This window comes from Macaca thibetana, chromosome X (assembly GCF_024542745.1).
Source record: "Macaca thibetana thibetana isolate TM-01 chromosome X, ASM2454274v1, whole genome shotgun sequence".
In the NCBI taxonomy this organism is placed as follows: Eukaryota; Metazoa; Chordata; class Mammalia; order Primates; family Cercopithecidae; genus Macaca; species Macaca thibetana.
In genome coordinates this window covers 127,355,191-127,371,264 of record NC_065598.1, presented here as the reverse complement: position 1 = coordinate 127,371,264, position 16,074 = coordinate 127,355,191, and the positions used below count along the sequence as shown (strand labels likewise).

Sequence of the window (16,074 nt, the reverse complement as noted above, 5' to 3'; positions counted from 1 at the left end):
AGCTTCATTATTTTTGGAAATCAAACAAGAAATTTTAGAATTTGACTGATATGATTATGTTAAACACAGTAAGCACTATGCCTCTCATGTGACATTGTATTGAATTTTGAGTGACATAATTTAGTAACCGAGTCATTATTTTCATTCCAATCATGTCTCTTTTTTAAAATTTTTGTTGTTGTGGGATTTTTCTTTTTCTCCTTCACCTTCAATCTCCTCTTTGCCTGGTGCCCATCATGGCACACACTTCATTTTAGCAGTCATTCACTTAAGAACATGTGACTTCTGAAGCCATTTAAGACTCCTAGGTATTTTAATTAATTCTGGGGACTAACTGAAATAGTGTACCAACTCTGAATTGCATACCTTCATCATCGAAAGTTTGAAGTTCTCACACCTGGCATGTGTCATTTGGTGGAAGGAGGCAGCAGTTCTGTACCCTAGTTAACTAGTCCCCCAGATCCCAGCTAGCCCTTCTTTCCTGCTGAGAACACATGGGCTTAGAACACTAAGTGTTCTGGACAGAGCAGATAGCCAACTGGACATTTAATAAATAGGTCCTCTGAATCATAAGGAAGGATTTTAAAAGGCACCTTTGAGCACATGGGATAACTGAAGGAGCTGTAAATTGTAATTGTATCCAGGGGTGTCATTTGGGATAGTGGCAACTTGGGAATAGCACTAAACATGATAATATAGGTTTTGCCAACACTTGCCCAACTTTCATGGGCTGCTTTACATCAAGGTAAACAAAAGTTGTCAAATTAACTTTCCAACAGAGCATGTTTGGGAAGAGTGATTCCTTCTTGCTTGATTTCGTTAGAAAATGTAGAGGTATTTGGCAGAACATAATCACTTCAATATGTAATAGGTGCTGAAAATTTCTCTAAAGTTCAAAAATGTAATTTTGTACAATACAATACCCAGATTTCACAGGTAGGCTATTACTGCATGGCTCTAAAACATTAGGAGAAAAAGTTGAAAGTATATTTAATATTTGCATATTTCAAAATGTTCAGTATCAAACATGTTTTCTCAGTACATGCCAGTTGAAAGGTGGACACATGGGTGTACGCTCAACAAAAAGTATTGGCATTGAGTAGATAAATAATGCCTTAAACATTGGAGTGCATCTCTGTTAGGACAGTTCTCCACATTAGCACTCAAAGGGTATCATAGACTATCATAGACACATGGTTCTTTCATGATCATTCTCAAAAGCCCTATTTCAATATGAAATTCACATTGGGGATATTTTGGCACTGTTAACAGACAGAACTGGAACAAGACCCACCACATTCTCCTGACTCTTCGTTCAATAACCTTTCAATATTTCTCACTCTTTCTTTCTTTTTTTTCCATTTCAGCTGAAATTCTGAACAGCAGAGTTATGGAGTATCAGAATCTTTCCATGGAAACCTCCATATGGCCTTTCTATGTATTTTCTCGTATGTCTTATTCTACCAACACAACAATAAGCGTGTTGCAGTCAATGTATTAAGCAAAGCAAACCTGCCAGCCAGCAAATTCAGATAAAAAATAAAGCATTAAAAATCAATGGAGATGTTAAAACAACACGAATAGAAAACTAGTAACTACCATCCATCCTATTTGAATTATCAAGCAGAACATGACCATAAAATTTGGTAACTTGTTACATTACTCTTTGTGATTTTCTAATAACCATGCTAAGTGTATTTCCACAGTGAGCTGTTGGCTTACTATATACATTCTTGGTGGATAAATTGTTCATCTGTTTTTGAAGTGTTACCTTACTGTTTTGTTTACAAGATAGTCTATTGGTTTGATTCAGGATGTAACAAATATATTCAGTACCATTTCTTGTATTGTGTTGTGCTGTGTTAGGTTTTTACATACTGTAGTGTTTTGCCGTATATGTATGGTGTTTGATTTCAACTAAAGTGTTATTAGTGGGGAACAGAACTATATGTGCTTAAAACCATGACAGGTTCATGCAAATATGCTCTCTTTCTTTAGAATATTTCTGTAGGTTTCTTGGGACTGACATTCAAAACGCCTCATTTTTGAATGTGCACAAAACCTGTTCATTAACATGCATGTGTATAATTTGTACCTGCAGATCTGATGTTGCATAATACAATCAAATTGCTAGATTTTTTAAAGAGAGAAATAATTACCTGCACAAAGCAGAGAACTTCATAAAACATTAACCCCTATTTCACTCTTCTTAAATAGCTTGGAAAATAAGACTTTACCTTTAAATGAATTTCTCAGCATTTATAGTAAAAATTATGTAAAGTGCCCATTAGACTTTTTGTGTGTGTGGCTTGAGAATCCTATCTCCTAGGTTGAGTGTCTAAAACTCAGCCATTTTGTCATCTTCAGCTGAGAAACTGGTACTTGGGAGCTTAAAAATATGCTAATTACAAGTTATAAATCAAACAGAGAGATGGGGGCGTGGAGATAGTTCTTACATACTCGAGGAAAGTGTGTAAAACCATGGCAATGTCACCTTTTACACAAATGCCATTTTCCAAATGCAAATGGCTCATGCTCTTTAGGCTACTCTTTGAATAACAAGTAAGAAGCAATCTAGCAAAAGTCAGTCAGGGTGAAAGAGAATTGGTTACAAATAACGACTTTCCTCCCCAAATGGACAGTCTTCTCTATTGATCACAGAGGGAGCCTGAGTACAGGCTTGGAGAAATGGCTAGGACAGGGAACAGGGAAGCACTTACAATTATTCCTTGATTTATTCAAAAGAACTGGGAAAGATGGTTGTAGTTGTCTTTAGCTTCGGTTCAACTGAATTTCGTTTTGTTAAACAGTTCAGTGAAGGAGAAAGCACCTGTGATATATGGCAAGTGTCCCCCTGCCCAAACTTTAACATCAGACCCTCTCACATCATAACCAAGCCTTTTTTTTTGCTTGTTTGGATTTGTTTGCCTTTATATATGTTTGAAAATGACAATAGAGAGGGTTTTAGCACCCTTTGAATGAGACAGAGTGGCTATACTCCACAGAGCTCAGCTGAATTCACATTACTAATACTTATGAAAGAATTTTACAACCAAATAATTCCTGTGGTGTGTGACATATCTCATCCACTCTACTCAGTTATTAATGTTATTATACAGTGGTGGAAACATGAGATTTTACATCAAGTAATAGATTTAATATTTTCTAGTAAATAGGTGTTCTTCCACCAGAAAGTATAAAACCATCATATATATACATATATATGTGTATATATATATAATTGTTTTTCTCTTTCATGAATATGACAAAAAGCAAATCTGATTGAGGATAACTTAAGCTGGCTAGAAGTGTTCGAATCACAGAACAATGGAGTTAGCAAAATCCTTCTCATAGTTGATGGAACTGAATCCAGGGGCATATGACTTGCCCAAGGCTACCTTAGCCATTGTGGGAACTAGAAATATCTCCTGCTTCCCATTGTTCCTCCTTTTCACATTGTTTGTGCTTCAGAACATTTGATGCTCTCTCCCAAAGCAGACCCATTTGGCTCGGAATGCGAGAGAGCAAAATTAACTTTCTGGGAATTGATGCTCTGTTGATCTTAATTATCCATCCAAATCCTGATCAACAGTGCTTTCTAAACAGTCTTGCTTGTATTGAGCCATTGTCAGCTGTTGACAGTATTGCGTGGAATTAGAGATCAAGAGTTGTCCCGACTTTTACCTATGGACTCTTTGAACCAGTTAATTTCTGTTTCTTAAATCTTAACATTGCTATAGAAGAAAGTAGTGTATGCCTTTTTGAAATTCCTTCTGTATGGAACTGAGTTTTGTATGATCTGTGCCAGTGCCTCTCCAGAAGGGCGGATCTGACTACATGAATCCAGAAGGGATGCACCTGAGCTAGTCTGGATATATTTCTTAAAGGAGACAAGAACTTTTTTGTGCAAAATGAACTTTTGTATAGTTTGACATCTGCATGCAGTGAACTATCTCACTTAACTTTTTCAACTTTGGGCAAAGACGTACATAAACCATGGATAATAGACCTAGAGTACAGCTGTTTTCATGTTGCGTTAAGCACTGGAAGACATTAACAATGACTTACTTTAAAGTAAAAGGTTCAGTGAGGAATATTTAGGGCCATTGTATTTTTGGTGCCACAATTTTCTACATCGTTGGCATTTTAAAAGTTGTTTTGTAAATGAATTTAAAGAAAGAAAGCCCAAAGCCCTAAAGTTTTGATCAAATTCAATAGAGTTTTGAGGAATAAAATACAATTTTAAGATAGCACTCTTTGAACTAGATGTGCAATGACTTATTCAAATTATCTTTATTCAAGAAAAGAAAAGAAAGATAAGTCATTAGACTATAAATTTCCATTTAAAAAGACAAGTCACAAAACTAATCAGTGACTCTAAACAAAAATTTACTGGATGAATTGTATATATAAAATTCTAATCACTTATGATTCTTAGTTAACATTTTATAAGCTTTGTATTTTACAGGGGCCTCTATTTATCCAAATTTATTGTTTTTTTCCATTTTTCTCAGCCTTTTGCAAAACATATGCAAGAGTGCTGAAACTTGGATAAAACGGGTCATGTATACAGAGAAAATAATCTAAAAGTTATCTTTAAGAGGGATTTAGTAGCGTCAACTTTTTAAAAAAGTATTACGTGACCATAACAGACGTATATTTTAAAGAGGGATTAAGATTAAATTAAAGTAAATGGATTCATAAAATTGCTATTTAAATACAGTATTTACTTTTTTAATTGGAGCATGATTCCACAACCAGCAGTGGCATTTCATTTCACTTATCTAGATCAGAGGCTTTAATTTGTAGTTAATCATGATGTGGAAAGTCATCTTCTCTCTACCCCATCAATTTTCTTCATCCATTTTTGAACATGCTGAAGCACTTTGATCTTGCCATAAGTGTTGTCCTATACCACTAGGCGGTGTTCACTAATGGGAGGGCCTCAGCTCACCTGCTCTCCAATTTGGGAAAAAGCAAGTACCTCCTCCCTACCATCAGCAGAAACCGAATGAAATTAATCTTTGCAACTTTAATCTGTTTTAAGTAGCATTACCAATAAGCATAGTGATGTCTGAATAAGGAATGACATTTACATTACATTTTCTTAAATAAGAGAGAACGTTAATGTGCTACTTGAAATGTTATTTGGTTCTTTGTCCCCCTCTTTGAAGAGTATAGATAAGGATGCTCTTAGGTAAAATGCAGCCACAAGTTTTCTGAGTTCCTTTAGTCTGTAGGGTAGGCTATGAGGTACAGAATGATTGGAAACTGAAATCCTCATTATTTTTCTCTCAAATACATTTCACACACATTGAAACAGAAATAGGCAAAATTTATGAGGGAAATCTGATTTCCCATTTCTGATGAATAGATATACTAAGATAGTAGCCTTGTTTAACCAGTGCCTGTAGAAGGCACTAGAATAAATAGCATGTCCAAGTGTATAACAACTTCTTCTGTAAATTTAGTTGCTAACCTAATCAAACTGTAAATATAACTCACTAATTGGTACCATATTTTCATTTTTCTTATTTTTCATCTTTAAGGCTTTATTTTATTGCTTTTCTGTAGCTCTAAGTAACTAATGAATTTAATTTCGAAGTAAAGTTAAAGAAAATTTAAGCTTTTACTGCATGGATTCTGCCCGCCTAGCTAGGTTCTAAACTGACACTGAAGTATGACAAGATACAGATTATAGTCCAAAACTATCCTTTACAGTTCACAATTTTGGAACAAATTTAACTTTATATACAAATAATAATTGTTATCTAATTATATTTAGTTGTTGCTTTGGCAACAAAATTACAACATGGCTACCTTTAGACATTTGTGTATGTGAACATTTTACTTGTAAACTATAGGTGATTTGTGACAGTATGAGCATGTAGAAAATACAGCTCAAAACTATGAAAACAGACATGGTTGAGTTATTTTTTAAACCCAAAGGCCCATATATAAAAGCTGAATTTGTGTCCTTGTGTGACTTTTTGTGAAAAAGTTTGTAACACATGGATTCGAGAATCAGGCTTTATAGTTTATAGAATTTGTTGTGTGGATAGGGTTATTCCACAGTATTTAGACTTAAAAACACAATCATTGCATTTTTAATACATTACCTAACTTTTTTGTAACTTTATTCAAAATTACCCTATTCAAGTGGCATAGCTGTAGCTGCAAAAGTTCTGTTTTCTGGAATTACATAAGCAAATATAGCTATATGAGGATTAAAGCATGACTAAAGCCTCTTTTGAAATTAATTCATATATTTAAAACTATACGTAAAGATACTGTGGAATGACTCCTTTACAGTGTTTAAGAAACATATGCTGCAGTTAATTGACTGTCTCAGTTAGGGTGCGGATGTGTGAGACACACCTTTTTTGCACTTAATGTACATAGTCCATGAAAGCAATCCTTGGAGCTTTTTTTAAATGTGAGAAGTCTGTGATAATAGTGGAAAAGTTAGTAAGAGAGAGTTATTTCTAAGGCTTTGAAAAGGACGGTGTTTTTGCTCTAAGACTTAACTAAAGCATAATGTTGCTTTGCTGTTATGGAGGCTTTCTAGTTTGCTACAGGTCACCAAAAGAGAAGGCTAGTAACAGGTAACAGGTCAGCCTCAGCTAACAGCATTGAACAAGAGTAGAATAATTTCATCTTTTAACAAGATCATTAGCAAAGATTGTTTGCTTTTTAAATTAATCCCCACTATAAACACACACACACACACACACACACACACACACACACACACACACCAGGCAGTTTCTAGAACAAGTTTTCCCTTTTCAGTGGTTGCAAGCAGTGAAATACCTCATATATTACACGATAGATATTACCTTTATGATAGAATCAGATTTCGTCTTTCACAGAAAGTGATCAGCTGATATATGTGTCAGTTAAAACGTTTATCAATTAATAGTTATTTAAGTGACAAATTGTTAATGTTGACCACTGTTCCTCCTTTAAGATCCAGTAACCAACACCAAATCGGTAACCATTGAAAGATGATATTTAACAGTTAAGGATGGCCAGCGTAGGGCAGTTCATTCCCTTCAATAAAGGAAAAAAAAAAATGCTGCTGGCACAACTTTATAACTGACTTTATTTACATTATACCTGTTCAGCGGAAGCTGTTTTCTGACCTACCTTTACCAGATTACAAAGTACTTAACTGTGCCACTTCAGCCTCCCACTGTTTTGTTTTAACTAAACAGAAGAGAACCAGCCAAAATCTTACATAACACAGGAGCTGGAAGAGAATGTTTCCATCTGACCATCTCTGCCAGTTTTAGCTCCCACACCACCTACAGATAGCCAGTTAACTTTCTTTTTGCCCCAGGCAATGAGGCCCTTGAAGAGGTCAGGGTTAGAAAGGTTAAGCATTTGATCACCACAGGTACTTTGAGTACCTAGAGAAGGAGCCCATCCTGGGGTTGGTGGAGTTGGTATTGCTACTCGTTTTGATAGTTGTCACTTACAGAGAAAGAAAAATAAGCCAAAGCCAGAAAGCAATCCAAGCCTTACAGTTGTCCAATACCTCAGGGCCAGTTGGCTAGAATTTTCTTTTCCCTCAGCCCATAATCACTCAGAGTTAGCCATACAACAAACAGCCTGACAATCTGACCAGCATTTCCATTGATATAAAATGTAAGCATTCCTTCATTCTGTAGTTAGGAATTCCAACTTCAGCCCTATCTTCAACATAATTTCCCAATTTAACCTATGTACTGATATGGACATTTCTTTGTGAATCTGCCAGATTCAAGAATGTATTTTTCTAAGGTCAATAGAGATATGACATTTTAAGTCAGGAAAAATCACCTGTAAATTAGTAGGAATAACCGTAGAAGCATCACAAAAGATACCCCATGTATAGATGGCATGGTGTGCATGCTGTCAGCCACAGGGTCATACTCTGGAGTTTCAACATAGAGGCTGTGTTTCAATAAGTAAGACAAATTAGGGAATTAAGTATAACAAATGGATGTAACTGAGGCCAAGAAAAAAAAAAGCCCTCTATTACTAACCTCAAGAAAGTATTTAGTTTGACTAATTTGTGCAGTTTCCAGCCCTTCTACTTGTTCTTGCCTATAAGAGAATCACTAATACTCAAAAGCTGGATTACCGAAGAGAAATTTTATCTTTAAATATAATCCATCCACAATTATGGTATATGTAAAAAAAAAAATGTATCACTATGAAATAAGTCGCAGCTCTTTGCAGATATTGCAAAATCCTTGCTAGGCATCTACATCATATTAGTTTTTTAAAAAATACCTCTGTAACAAGACCTAAAAGTAACCCAACTATTAAGCAGTGCTTTTTTTTCACCGAAAACACACAACCTAAAGATTTATCTGTCATAAAACTGCATGGTTCCAGAGCTTTATTTCTGTGTAGAGTTGCTATTTGTTAGTGATGGAAACAAATTATTTTGTTGCTATGTCTTTTGTGTCTAGCAGTTGAGAGAATGATATGACCATCATATCACTGGATTATGGGAATTAATGCCCTTTTCAAAATGTTTCTTTTTATTATTGTTGCTGCTTTAACAGAAAATGAGCCATTTGTCCCCATGCTCCGAAATTACAAGCATTTAAATTAAAAAACTTTGAAGGATTTTCCTAAATATATTCTTTTTTAAAGGGCTAACTTTGTGCATTCATATAACAAGAATTTGGAATAATGTGAAAAATGGAGGCACATAATTTGGGTGGAAAATCGCAATTAAAAATACATATAAGAAAATTATTAGCCCTGTGTAACATATTTAAATAATGACCAGAATATTTCATGAGTACCAACTCTTCCCATAGTATTTTTACTCCAAAATGCAATAGCTCATTCCCTCAACTGCAGACACTTTGATTTTTTTTCAAGTTATAGTGCTGTAGTGCTTGTTTATGTTTAAAAGTGCACATTATGCAGCTCATTTTAGTATGCTACTTCCATGTTTATTTTTTGTTCTTTTAATAAAATGCGTAAACTTCGTGCTTATGTCTTTTTTTATGAATCCATATTTACACATTAGGAGTTCACTTGAAGGCTATTCATGTTCTAGTATATTAATGCTAATATTTAGTAATTCTAAAATGAAATTTAAATTTCTGACTTGGCTCAATGTTATATTTCATACATAAAGTAAATTTATTTCCAAATATACCATCAGTATTTTGAATTATGTAGATAATATATCCATTTTGTTAGGCCTATTACTCCTATAAGATTGAAGTTACTAACACAAGAAAGACACTTCTATTTTAATAAAAGAAAACTTAAAATTTTGAGAGAATGCTTACTAGTTTCTCTTGTGCCTCAGAAATCCTAAGGCATATTCTGAGATACATTATTAGAAGTTTCTCTTTCCCAGTTATTCATGTCTATCCTGCATCCCCAGTGTAACATATGAAACCAGTGTTGTTTATTTCCTACTTTCCAGATGGGTATCAATCATTTAATAACAATGAGATGCATGCATTTTTCCATTAAAATGTTTTCTCTCACTTAAAATTGGTTATCTTCAACAAATGGCACAGTAATAAAAGGATGATCATTTTTGTTCTTTAAGAAAGTAAATGTAATTTGGTAATTTATTCTGCCTTATTTCAAAATGCTTCAAAAATGCGAATCTGGAACTTCTCTGCATTGACCACTGTCCTGGAGTCGGGCTGATAGAAAACTGGGGTGAACAGAGTTTAGGTCAGAGGCTATGGCAGAGCAAAGTATTACTGATGTGTCATTTAACAGTGAAGAGGGTCAGGGAGGAGGTTGGGTTTTACTATTTCTAAGGTGGTTCCCACGATGGTATTTCTTGATAAGCCAACTTTGAGCCGTTTAATGTTTTGTAGGTGTTTCTGTGAGTCTGATAATACCAGCACTAAATCCAGTTCAGTATATAGACATTTACAAGAGGTCTTAGGCCTCTTCAGAATTCAGTTAATGTCTTTCTCTTTGGGGCTGCTGAATGTTAGGTAAGAATTCAGGGCAAGCATTCCCGACCATCATCAAAGTGGAGACTTGGAGTTTCTATTGGCTGGAAGAAAGTTGACCCACAGGCAAAACCAGATGTAAACCAAGTTTGTCTTGGGTACTTTTCAAATTCTTTCCACAGCATCCTTTTCTCATCCGTCATGGTGGCCTCTGGCCCAGGAAAATCCTCAAGATAGCAACTTATCAGGCCTGCTTCCTCTGATAGATCTGGACTTTTCCCCTTAAGTACTTTCCTGTTGGGCTTCTCAGACTATGGAGAGCTGCTCATAGTTGAGATCTAAGCGACAAATTACCCTATGGTGTTCAAGAATGGCCATACTTAATGTGCTGCCTGTCCTGAAAGTGTTCACATTTAAAAAGGCATGACTTTCCAATGGGCAAATATCAGACACCTACATGCATAGATAAGGGAAATATGTTTTACTTAAGCAAACTTCTAAGCATTGAAGCTCAGTGTTTAGGCGCAGAGATGGAATTCCTATAAGCAATGCAGTCATTCACCACCCCAGGAAGGCCAAAAAATGAAGACTCTTGTAACTTTGTTATTATCAGGAAAGTTATGATATGATAATAAACCTAAAATACTGACTAGATAGTGAACGTCCTAAAATTCCACTGACCAGAATCCACTCCCATGGTCATCATCTGTAGAGGGCATGATACAGTGACAGGCCTGAGGTATGATTATAATTCTGGAGTAATTTAAAGCCTATATTTGTTAAACTTTAACAGATGGACACGCACTCTCTGATTTTCTACTTGGCTCTTTCCTGTACTGGAAATGCACATTTAACTAAACCTTCCTGGCTTTTCTGTTCAGTGCCTGACTTACACTACTCCCTTAGGCAGGAGGACAGTGGGTGTCTGTGGAGTAAAAACCAAGAGCTCCAAACAGAGATTTTGGATACAAAAGACAGCCACCAGGAAATAGGGTGAGCTTTGTGAGAGGGACAGACTGTCTGATTCCCATCTGTACAAACATGTCCAAAGCAAAAGCACAGCATTCTGAAGGGGATGCAGAAATTCATATACAATGGCAGTTCTGGTCAGTGTAGCCCAGCATTTTTCTGTTGTGTATGGAAAGAACACAGTGAAAAGGCAGGCAGGGCATCCGGTGCAAAGTACAACAGACATAGACACACAAATCCAGTTTTCCTGATGAGAGAGGGAGCTATCTCTTCATAAGTGATGCAATGCAATGCAGGCATGTACAAGTACAAGGAAAGATTGATTTTTAAAAAGTCATAGTGTAACTGGATGAATACCAGCAACAGCACCTGCTAAAGCAGACAGCCTGTTCATTAAAAACTGGACTTGAGGGAATGGAGAAAGAATCTGAGGAGCCTGCAGTCAGCATGCTTGTAGAGACCTTATGGCTACAGAAGATGATGATCAACTCATAGAGGTTCAATGTAGTTCTCAAGAAGAGGGTGGGAAAGCATAAGATGGGGACTAAGACTTTGCCTTTAACCTTCATGACATGAATTGAATGACTCTTTTTTGGAAAAAAATGGCAGTTATAATTGTATCCGTGTTAATTATATATATTTCTATATATATAGTAAGTGGTTATTGATGTGCCTTTGTTAACCATTTAACTATTTAATAAATGTGTGTGTAGTTTGTTCAAAGTGTTTCAGTTCTTCTCAATCTCTATGAACAAAGACCCAAGTTAAAGTCACTGACGGGTAGTTACACTAGGAAAACTTGCACCCATAAGAATCCATGCAAACAATGGTCATAATTTGGGGCTCGCAGAAGGGGCTGCCAATGAAAGCCAAGCGGCATTTGTTCTAACAATTACACCCCATTTTCACAATTCATATACAAAACCTCAGTGATAAGCAAGTGTTTACCATAAACTGAGCTACAAGCCAGTGGTAGAGAACACTCTAATAAGCAACTCTTTCTTCTGATGGACACCATCAGAAATCCTAAAGATGCCTGGAATCTCAGTGTCACTGGGATGAAATTCTGGAGCCAGAGGAACACCCAAACCACACAGGAACAATATCCAAGGAGTGTCAGACATCCCGACATGTCGTCCTCTACTCTCCACATTCTGGAGAAATGTTCCTGTGGGGGGAAAAAAAATACAGCTCTAGATATTGTTAGGGTGGCTTAGGGAAAAGTCAGTCCAAGAATAACTTTTTTGGTAATAACAGACTAAAAAATAATTGGAAATTTATGATTGTGAATCCATTCAGTGCTGTGCCATTTGACCCTTCTCCTTTCTGCTCTGTCCTCCACATTACTGCCAGAGTCATTTGCCTAAAGTCAAGTGGTGGATTATTTCGATTCCTGATTAAAATCTTCACAGGTCCTCAATGTCTATGGAATAGTCTACATTCTGACATAGCACTCTTTCGTGCTCTGGCCTTGGGCGTGCCCTTTACCTTTCCCCTCTGCCTCCTGTAATGTGTTACAAAAGCAAGCCAGAGGTGAACAGTGGTTCAAACAGTAAAAACAGATTTTATTCAGGACTATTGCCATATGGGAAAAGAGACCTCAGTATTGAACGGGGTTCAATTTTAAATACAACAAGGAAAAATGGGAATTTATAGCCAAGGAGTAAGGGTAGGGGACAGTGGATGGAAGATTACTAAGAGGAAGCATCAGAGATAAGGGGCAGGGTGGGGACGCAGGGGGTGGGGGGGATGGATTCCGGCTAACCTGACCTAACAGGATTCTTGCTGAAGACAGGTCAGGGTGAAAAGACATCACCTGGGAGTCGGTAGAGGATGAGAAACCTGATCAGATATCAAGGGTGGGCTTTTGGCTAAACCAACTTGGCAAGATTCTTGCTAAAATTGAGCAATGCGAAGACAAACATGGAATTGTAAACATTGAGGCCAAGTTGGGAAGAGGACTCAGAAGAATCTGACTAAAGTTTGATCAAGGAATAACTTCATCACTGTACATTCCAGGCAAGTTAAAGCACTGTTGGGGAAATGTAATAAAACAAGAGATCTTCTCCCAATCCAGAAATCTTCTCCAGAAAGGTAGTAAAGAAAGAAAACACTCTTATTATTGAATAAACATTAAACCAGAGTGTGATGTACATCGCAGGTAACTCACTAAGAGAATGCAAAGACAGAAAGGAATCTCACCCCCTAATATAGCCAAGCAGATACAACCCATTACATGTATGTTCCCAATATAAGTAATGACTAGTCCTTGACCAAGAGGATTTTAGAGCAGCTTTTGTCACACAAAATTTTGTCCTAACTTTACGGTGATAATTGGAGAAGTCACTTGTGTTGGCTTTATCTGAAGAAGAAACAAATTTTCTCATATATTTTAAGCAGGAGGTAGTTTTGCAAACTGGAGCAAGGCCCATGAAAGTTAGGCTCTTACCCTCCTATGGGAACTGGGAGATAGGGATGCTACCTCCCTTGATGTTTGCATTTCAAAAAGATAGCTCCTAGGAGTTGTAAGACTGGGAGAAAGGCTTACATATTTAGCCATTTAAAAGATTTGCATAAAAAAGACTTGCAAAGCACAGAGAAATAAATTTTAAAAGAAAAGGGAAGGGGGTAGTGTAGAAAGAAATCTCTTCCCTTATGTTCAACAGGGAAAATTAAGCTTCTTATTTTTAACTTGTGTCTGCCCTTACACCACTCTCTGTTTCCCAGATACACACCATGGGTTCCCATGTCTCTGTCTTCTCATCTCAACTTGAAACACCTTTTCTTCTTCTTCTTCCTCTTCTTTGCAAACCCATCCTATGTTGACATGGTTTGACTGTGTCCCCACCCAAATCTCATCTTGAATTGTAGCTCCCATAATCCCCACATGTCCTGGGAGGGACCCAGTGGGAGGTAATTGAATCACTGGGGGTGGGTTTTTCCTGTGCTATTCTTGTGATAGTGAATAAATCTCACGAGATATGATGGTTTTATAAAGAGCACTTCCCCTGCACATGCTCTCTTGCTTGCTGCCATGTAAGATGTACTTTGCTCCTCCTCCACCGTCTGTCATGATTGTGAGACCTCCCCAGCCATGTGGAACTGTGAGTTCATTAAACCTTCCTTTTACAAATTACCCTGTCTCAGGTATGTCTTTCTTAGCAGCATGAAGATGGACTAGTACATACGTATGTATCAACTAGCACTCCCTTGAGGTCTTCTCTGGTCTCACCTGCTACACTGAGATGCAGCTAATATTTCTTTAGTGCTTACCAGGTGATCTCAAAGCTCAATTACCACATCCTCTATAGTGCTTCTAACATTGTCTCTGTGCCTCCTTCATTAAATCTGGCTTCTCAAGAGCAAGAACCGGGTCTCGTTGATTTTAGTATCCTCTATGATACTTGGAACAGTAGCCATACAGTACAACTGCAATAAAAACTTGGGGGAGAAATAAGTAACAAGTCAGGGCACTTTTATTGTAAAGAAGAAAGAAAATCCATTCAAATAAAAGGGATTCATGTAATGATAAAGAAAAATTTCAGTTTCCAGATGCAGGAAGAACAACTGGGCCTCATGAAATTGAAAAGTTATCAGATGGCTTGTTTCTCACCTCTCTTTCTCCCTGTCTTGATCTCTCTGTGTCTGTCTGTCTGTATCTCTCTGCTCCATTCTCCTGCTTCTGTGTGCAAACCAGCTTTCTCTGCTTACTTATAAGCACTGATAATAACTTATCAGTAATTGATCAGGACTACTCCCAGAATGGTAGGCTTGTACCAAGAGTCTTCACGAATGATACCCAACCTGAGAAGCACCTGCAAGGTTTATGAAACAAAGATTGCTGGAGATCCACCCCACAATTTCTGATTAGGCAGCTATTGTATGAGGTATGAGAATTTGCATTTCTAACATGTTCTCAGATAGTTGATTCCAATGATCTGGGAACTACACTTTGAAAATCATTGATTGATGTGAACTTCAAGCTTGACTCCCCACAGAGAACTGACTCAGTCACTGGGCTCCAATGCCTGAGTCTCATGAGAGAGAATCTGATTGGTCCAATTTGAGTCAGATGCTATCTCTGTTGCACTCAGTTGTGGCCAAGAGGTTGGAGTCACATGGTACATATGACATGTTGTCTCTTTGAGGCTGTGGGTTGGGAAACTTTCCCAAGAAGTTAGATCTCTAGTACAGTCACTGCCACAGCTGTATTTAAAGCCATTAGATTTTCTATACTGAATTAGTTCCTTGGTTCATGTGGCTCAATTCTCCATAGCCAATAGAGCTGATAGGAAAATAATAACCATCTATTGGGCATCACCAGCCAGTCATCTCAAATTGAACCAAAACTTTATGTTCAGCCCCAAAATAATCTTCCTGGGCCTGGCACAGTAGCTCACACCTGTAATCCCAGCACTTTGGGAGGCCGAGGCGGGCAGATCATGAGGTCAGGAGATCGACACCATCCTGGCTAACATGGTGAAACCCCGTCTCTACTAAAAATACAAAAAAAAATATAGCCGGGTGTGGTGGCGGGCGCCTGTAGTCCCAGCTACTCTGGAAGCTGAAGCAAGAGAATGGCGTGAACCTGGGAGGCGGAGCTTGCGGTGAGCCGAAATCAGGCCTCTGCACTCCAGCCTGGGCGACAGAGTGAGACTCCGTCTCAAAAACAAAACAAAACAAAACAAAACAAAATCATAATCTTCCCTCTCAAATATGCTGCCTCTCCAGCCAGTAGTGCAAGTCAGAAACTTCTTTGACTCTTCCTCGTTTACCCCAATCTATAAACTTTTGTCAATTCTATTTCCTAATTATTTTCTCTATCCCTACTATGCCTGGTTAGTTTAACTTGACACCCTACCTCCAGTGATTTTTTTTTTTTCTAAATCTGTTCTTCACATGACTTTCAGAGTGATCTAGCTAAAGCAGCTTCCCAACCTTAGCTCTCAGGACAGTTGTGTTGGGCACAGGGCAGATGGAGCCTGGGCCTGTTGTCTTCAGCAGCATGCAGCTGCAAGTCTACCTCACCCAGAGTGCCACACAAAAATTATCATGCTGCATATACTAAGATGTGATATGAAAAGAGATTGGGAAGCTTGGATCTAAAGCACAACTTCGACTAGGCAACTCCTCTGCTTAAAAACTTTCAATGACACCCCATGGGTCTTGGGAT

The 16,074-nt window shown here is 37.4% G+C and overlaps 1 protein-coding gene across 11 annotated transcripts in view; it reads left to right on the top strand.

The window, feature by feature from the left end:
* Nucleotides 1-8,993, top strand: part of MBNL3 (muscleblind like splicing regulator 3) — a 122,873-nt gene extending 113,880 nt beyond the window's left edge. For all 11 annotated transcript variants that reach the window (XM_050777685.1, XM_050777681.1, XM_050777678.1 and 8 more), the window contains one exon: nucleotides 1,368-8,993. Coding sequence is in view for 4 of the 11 variants with exons in the window: in XM_050777681.1 (XP_050633638.1) it covers nucleotides 1,368-1,379 (12 nt within the window). In the remaining 7 variants the exon portion in view is untranslated. The remainder of the gene's footprint in view (nucleotides 1-1,367) is intronic.
* The last annotated feature ends 7,081 nt before the right edge of the window (nucleotides 8,994-16,074 follow it).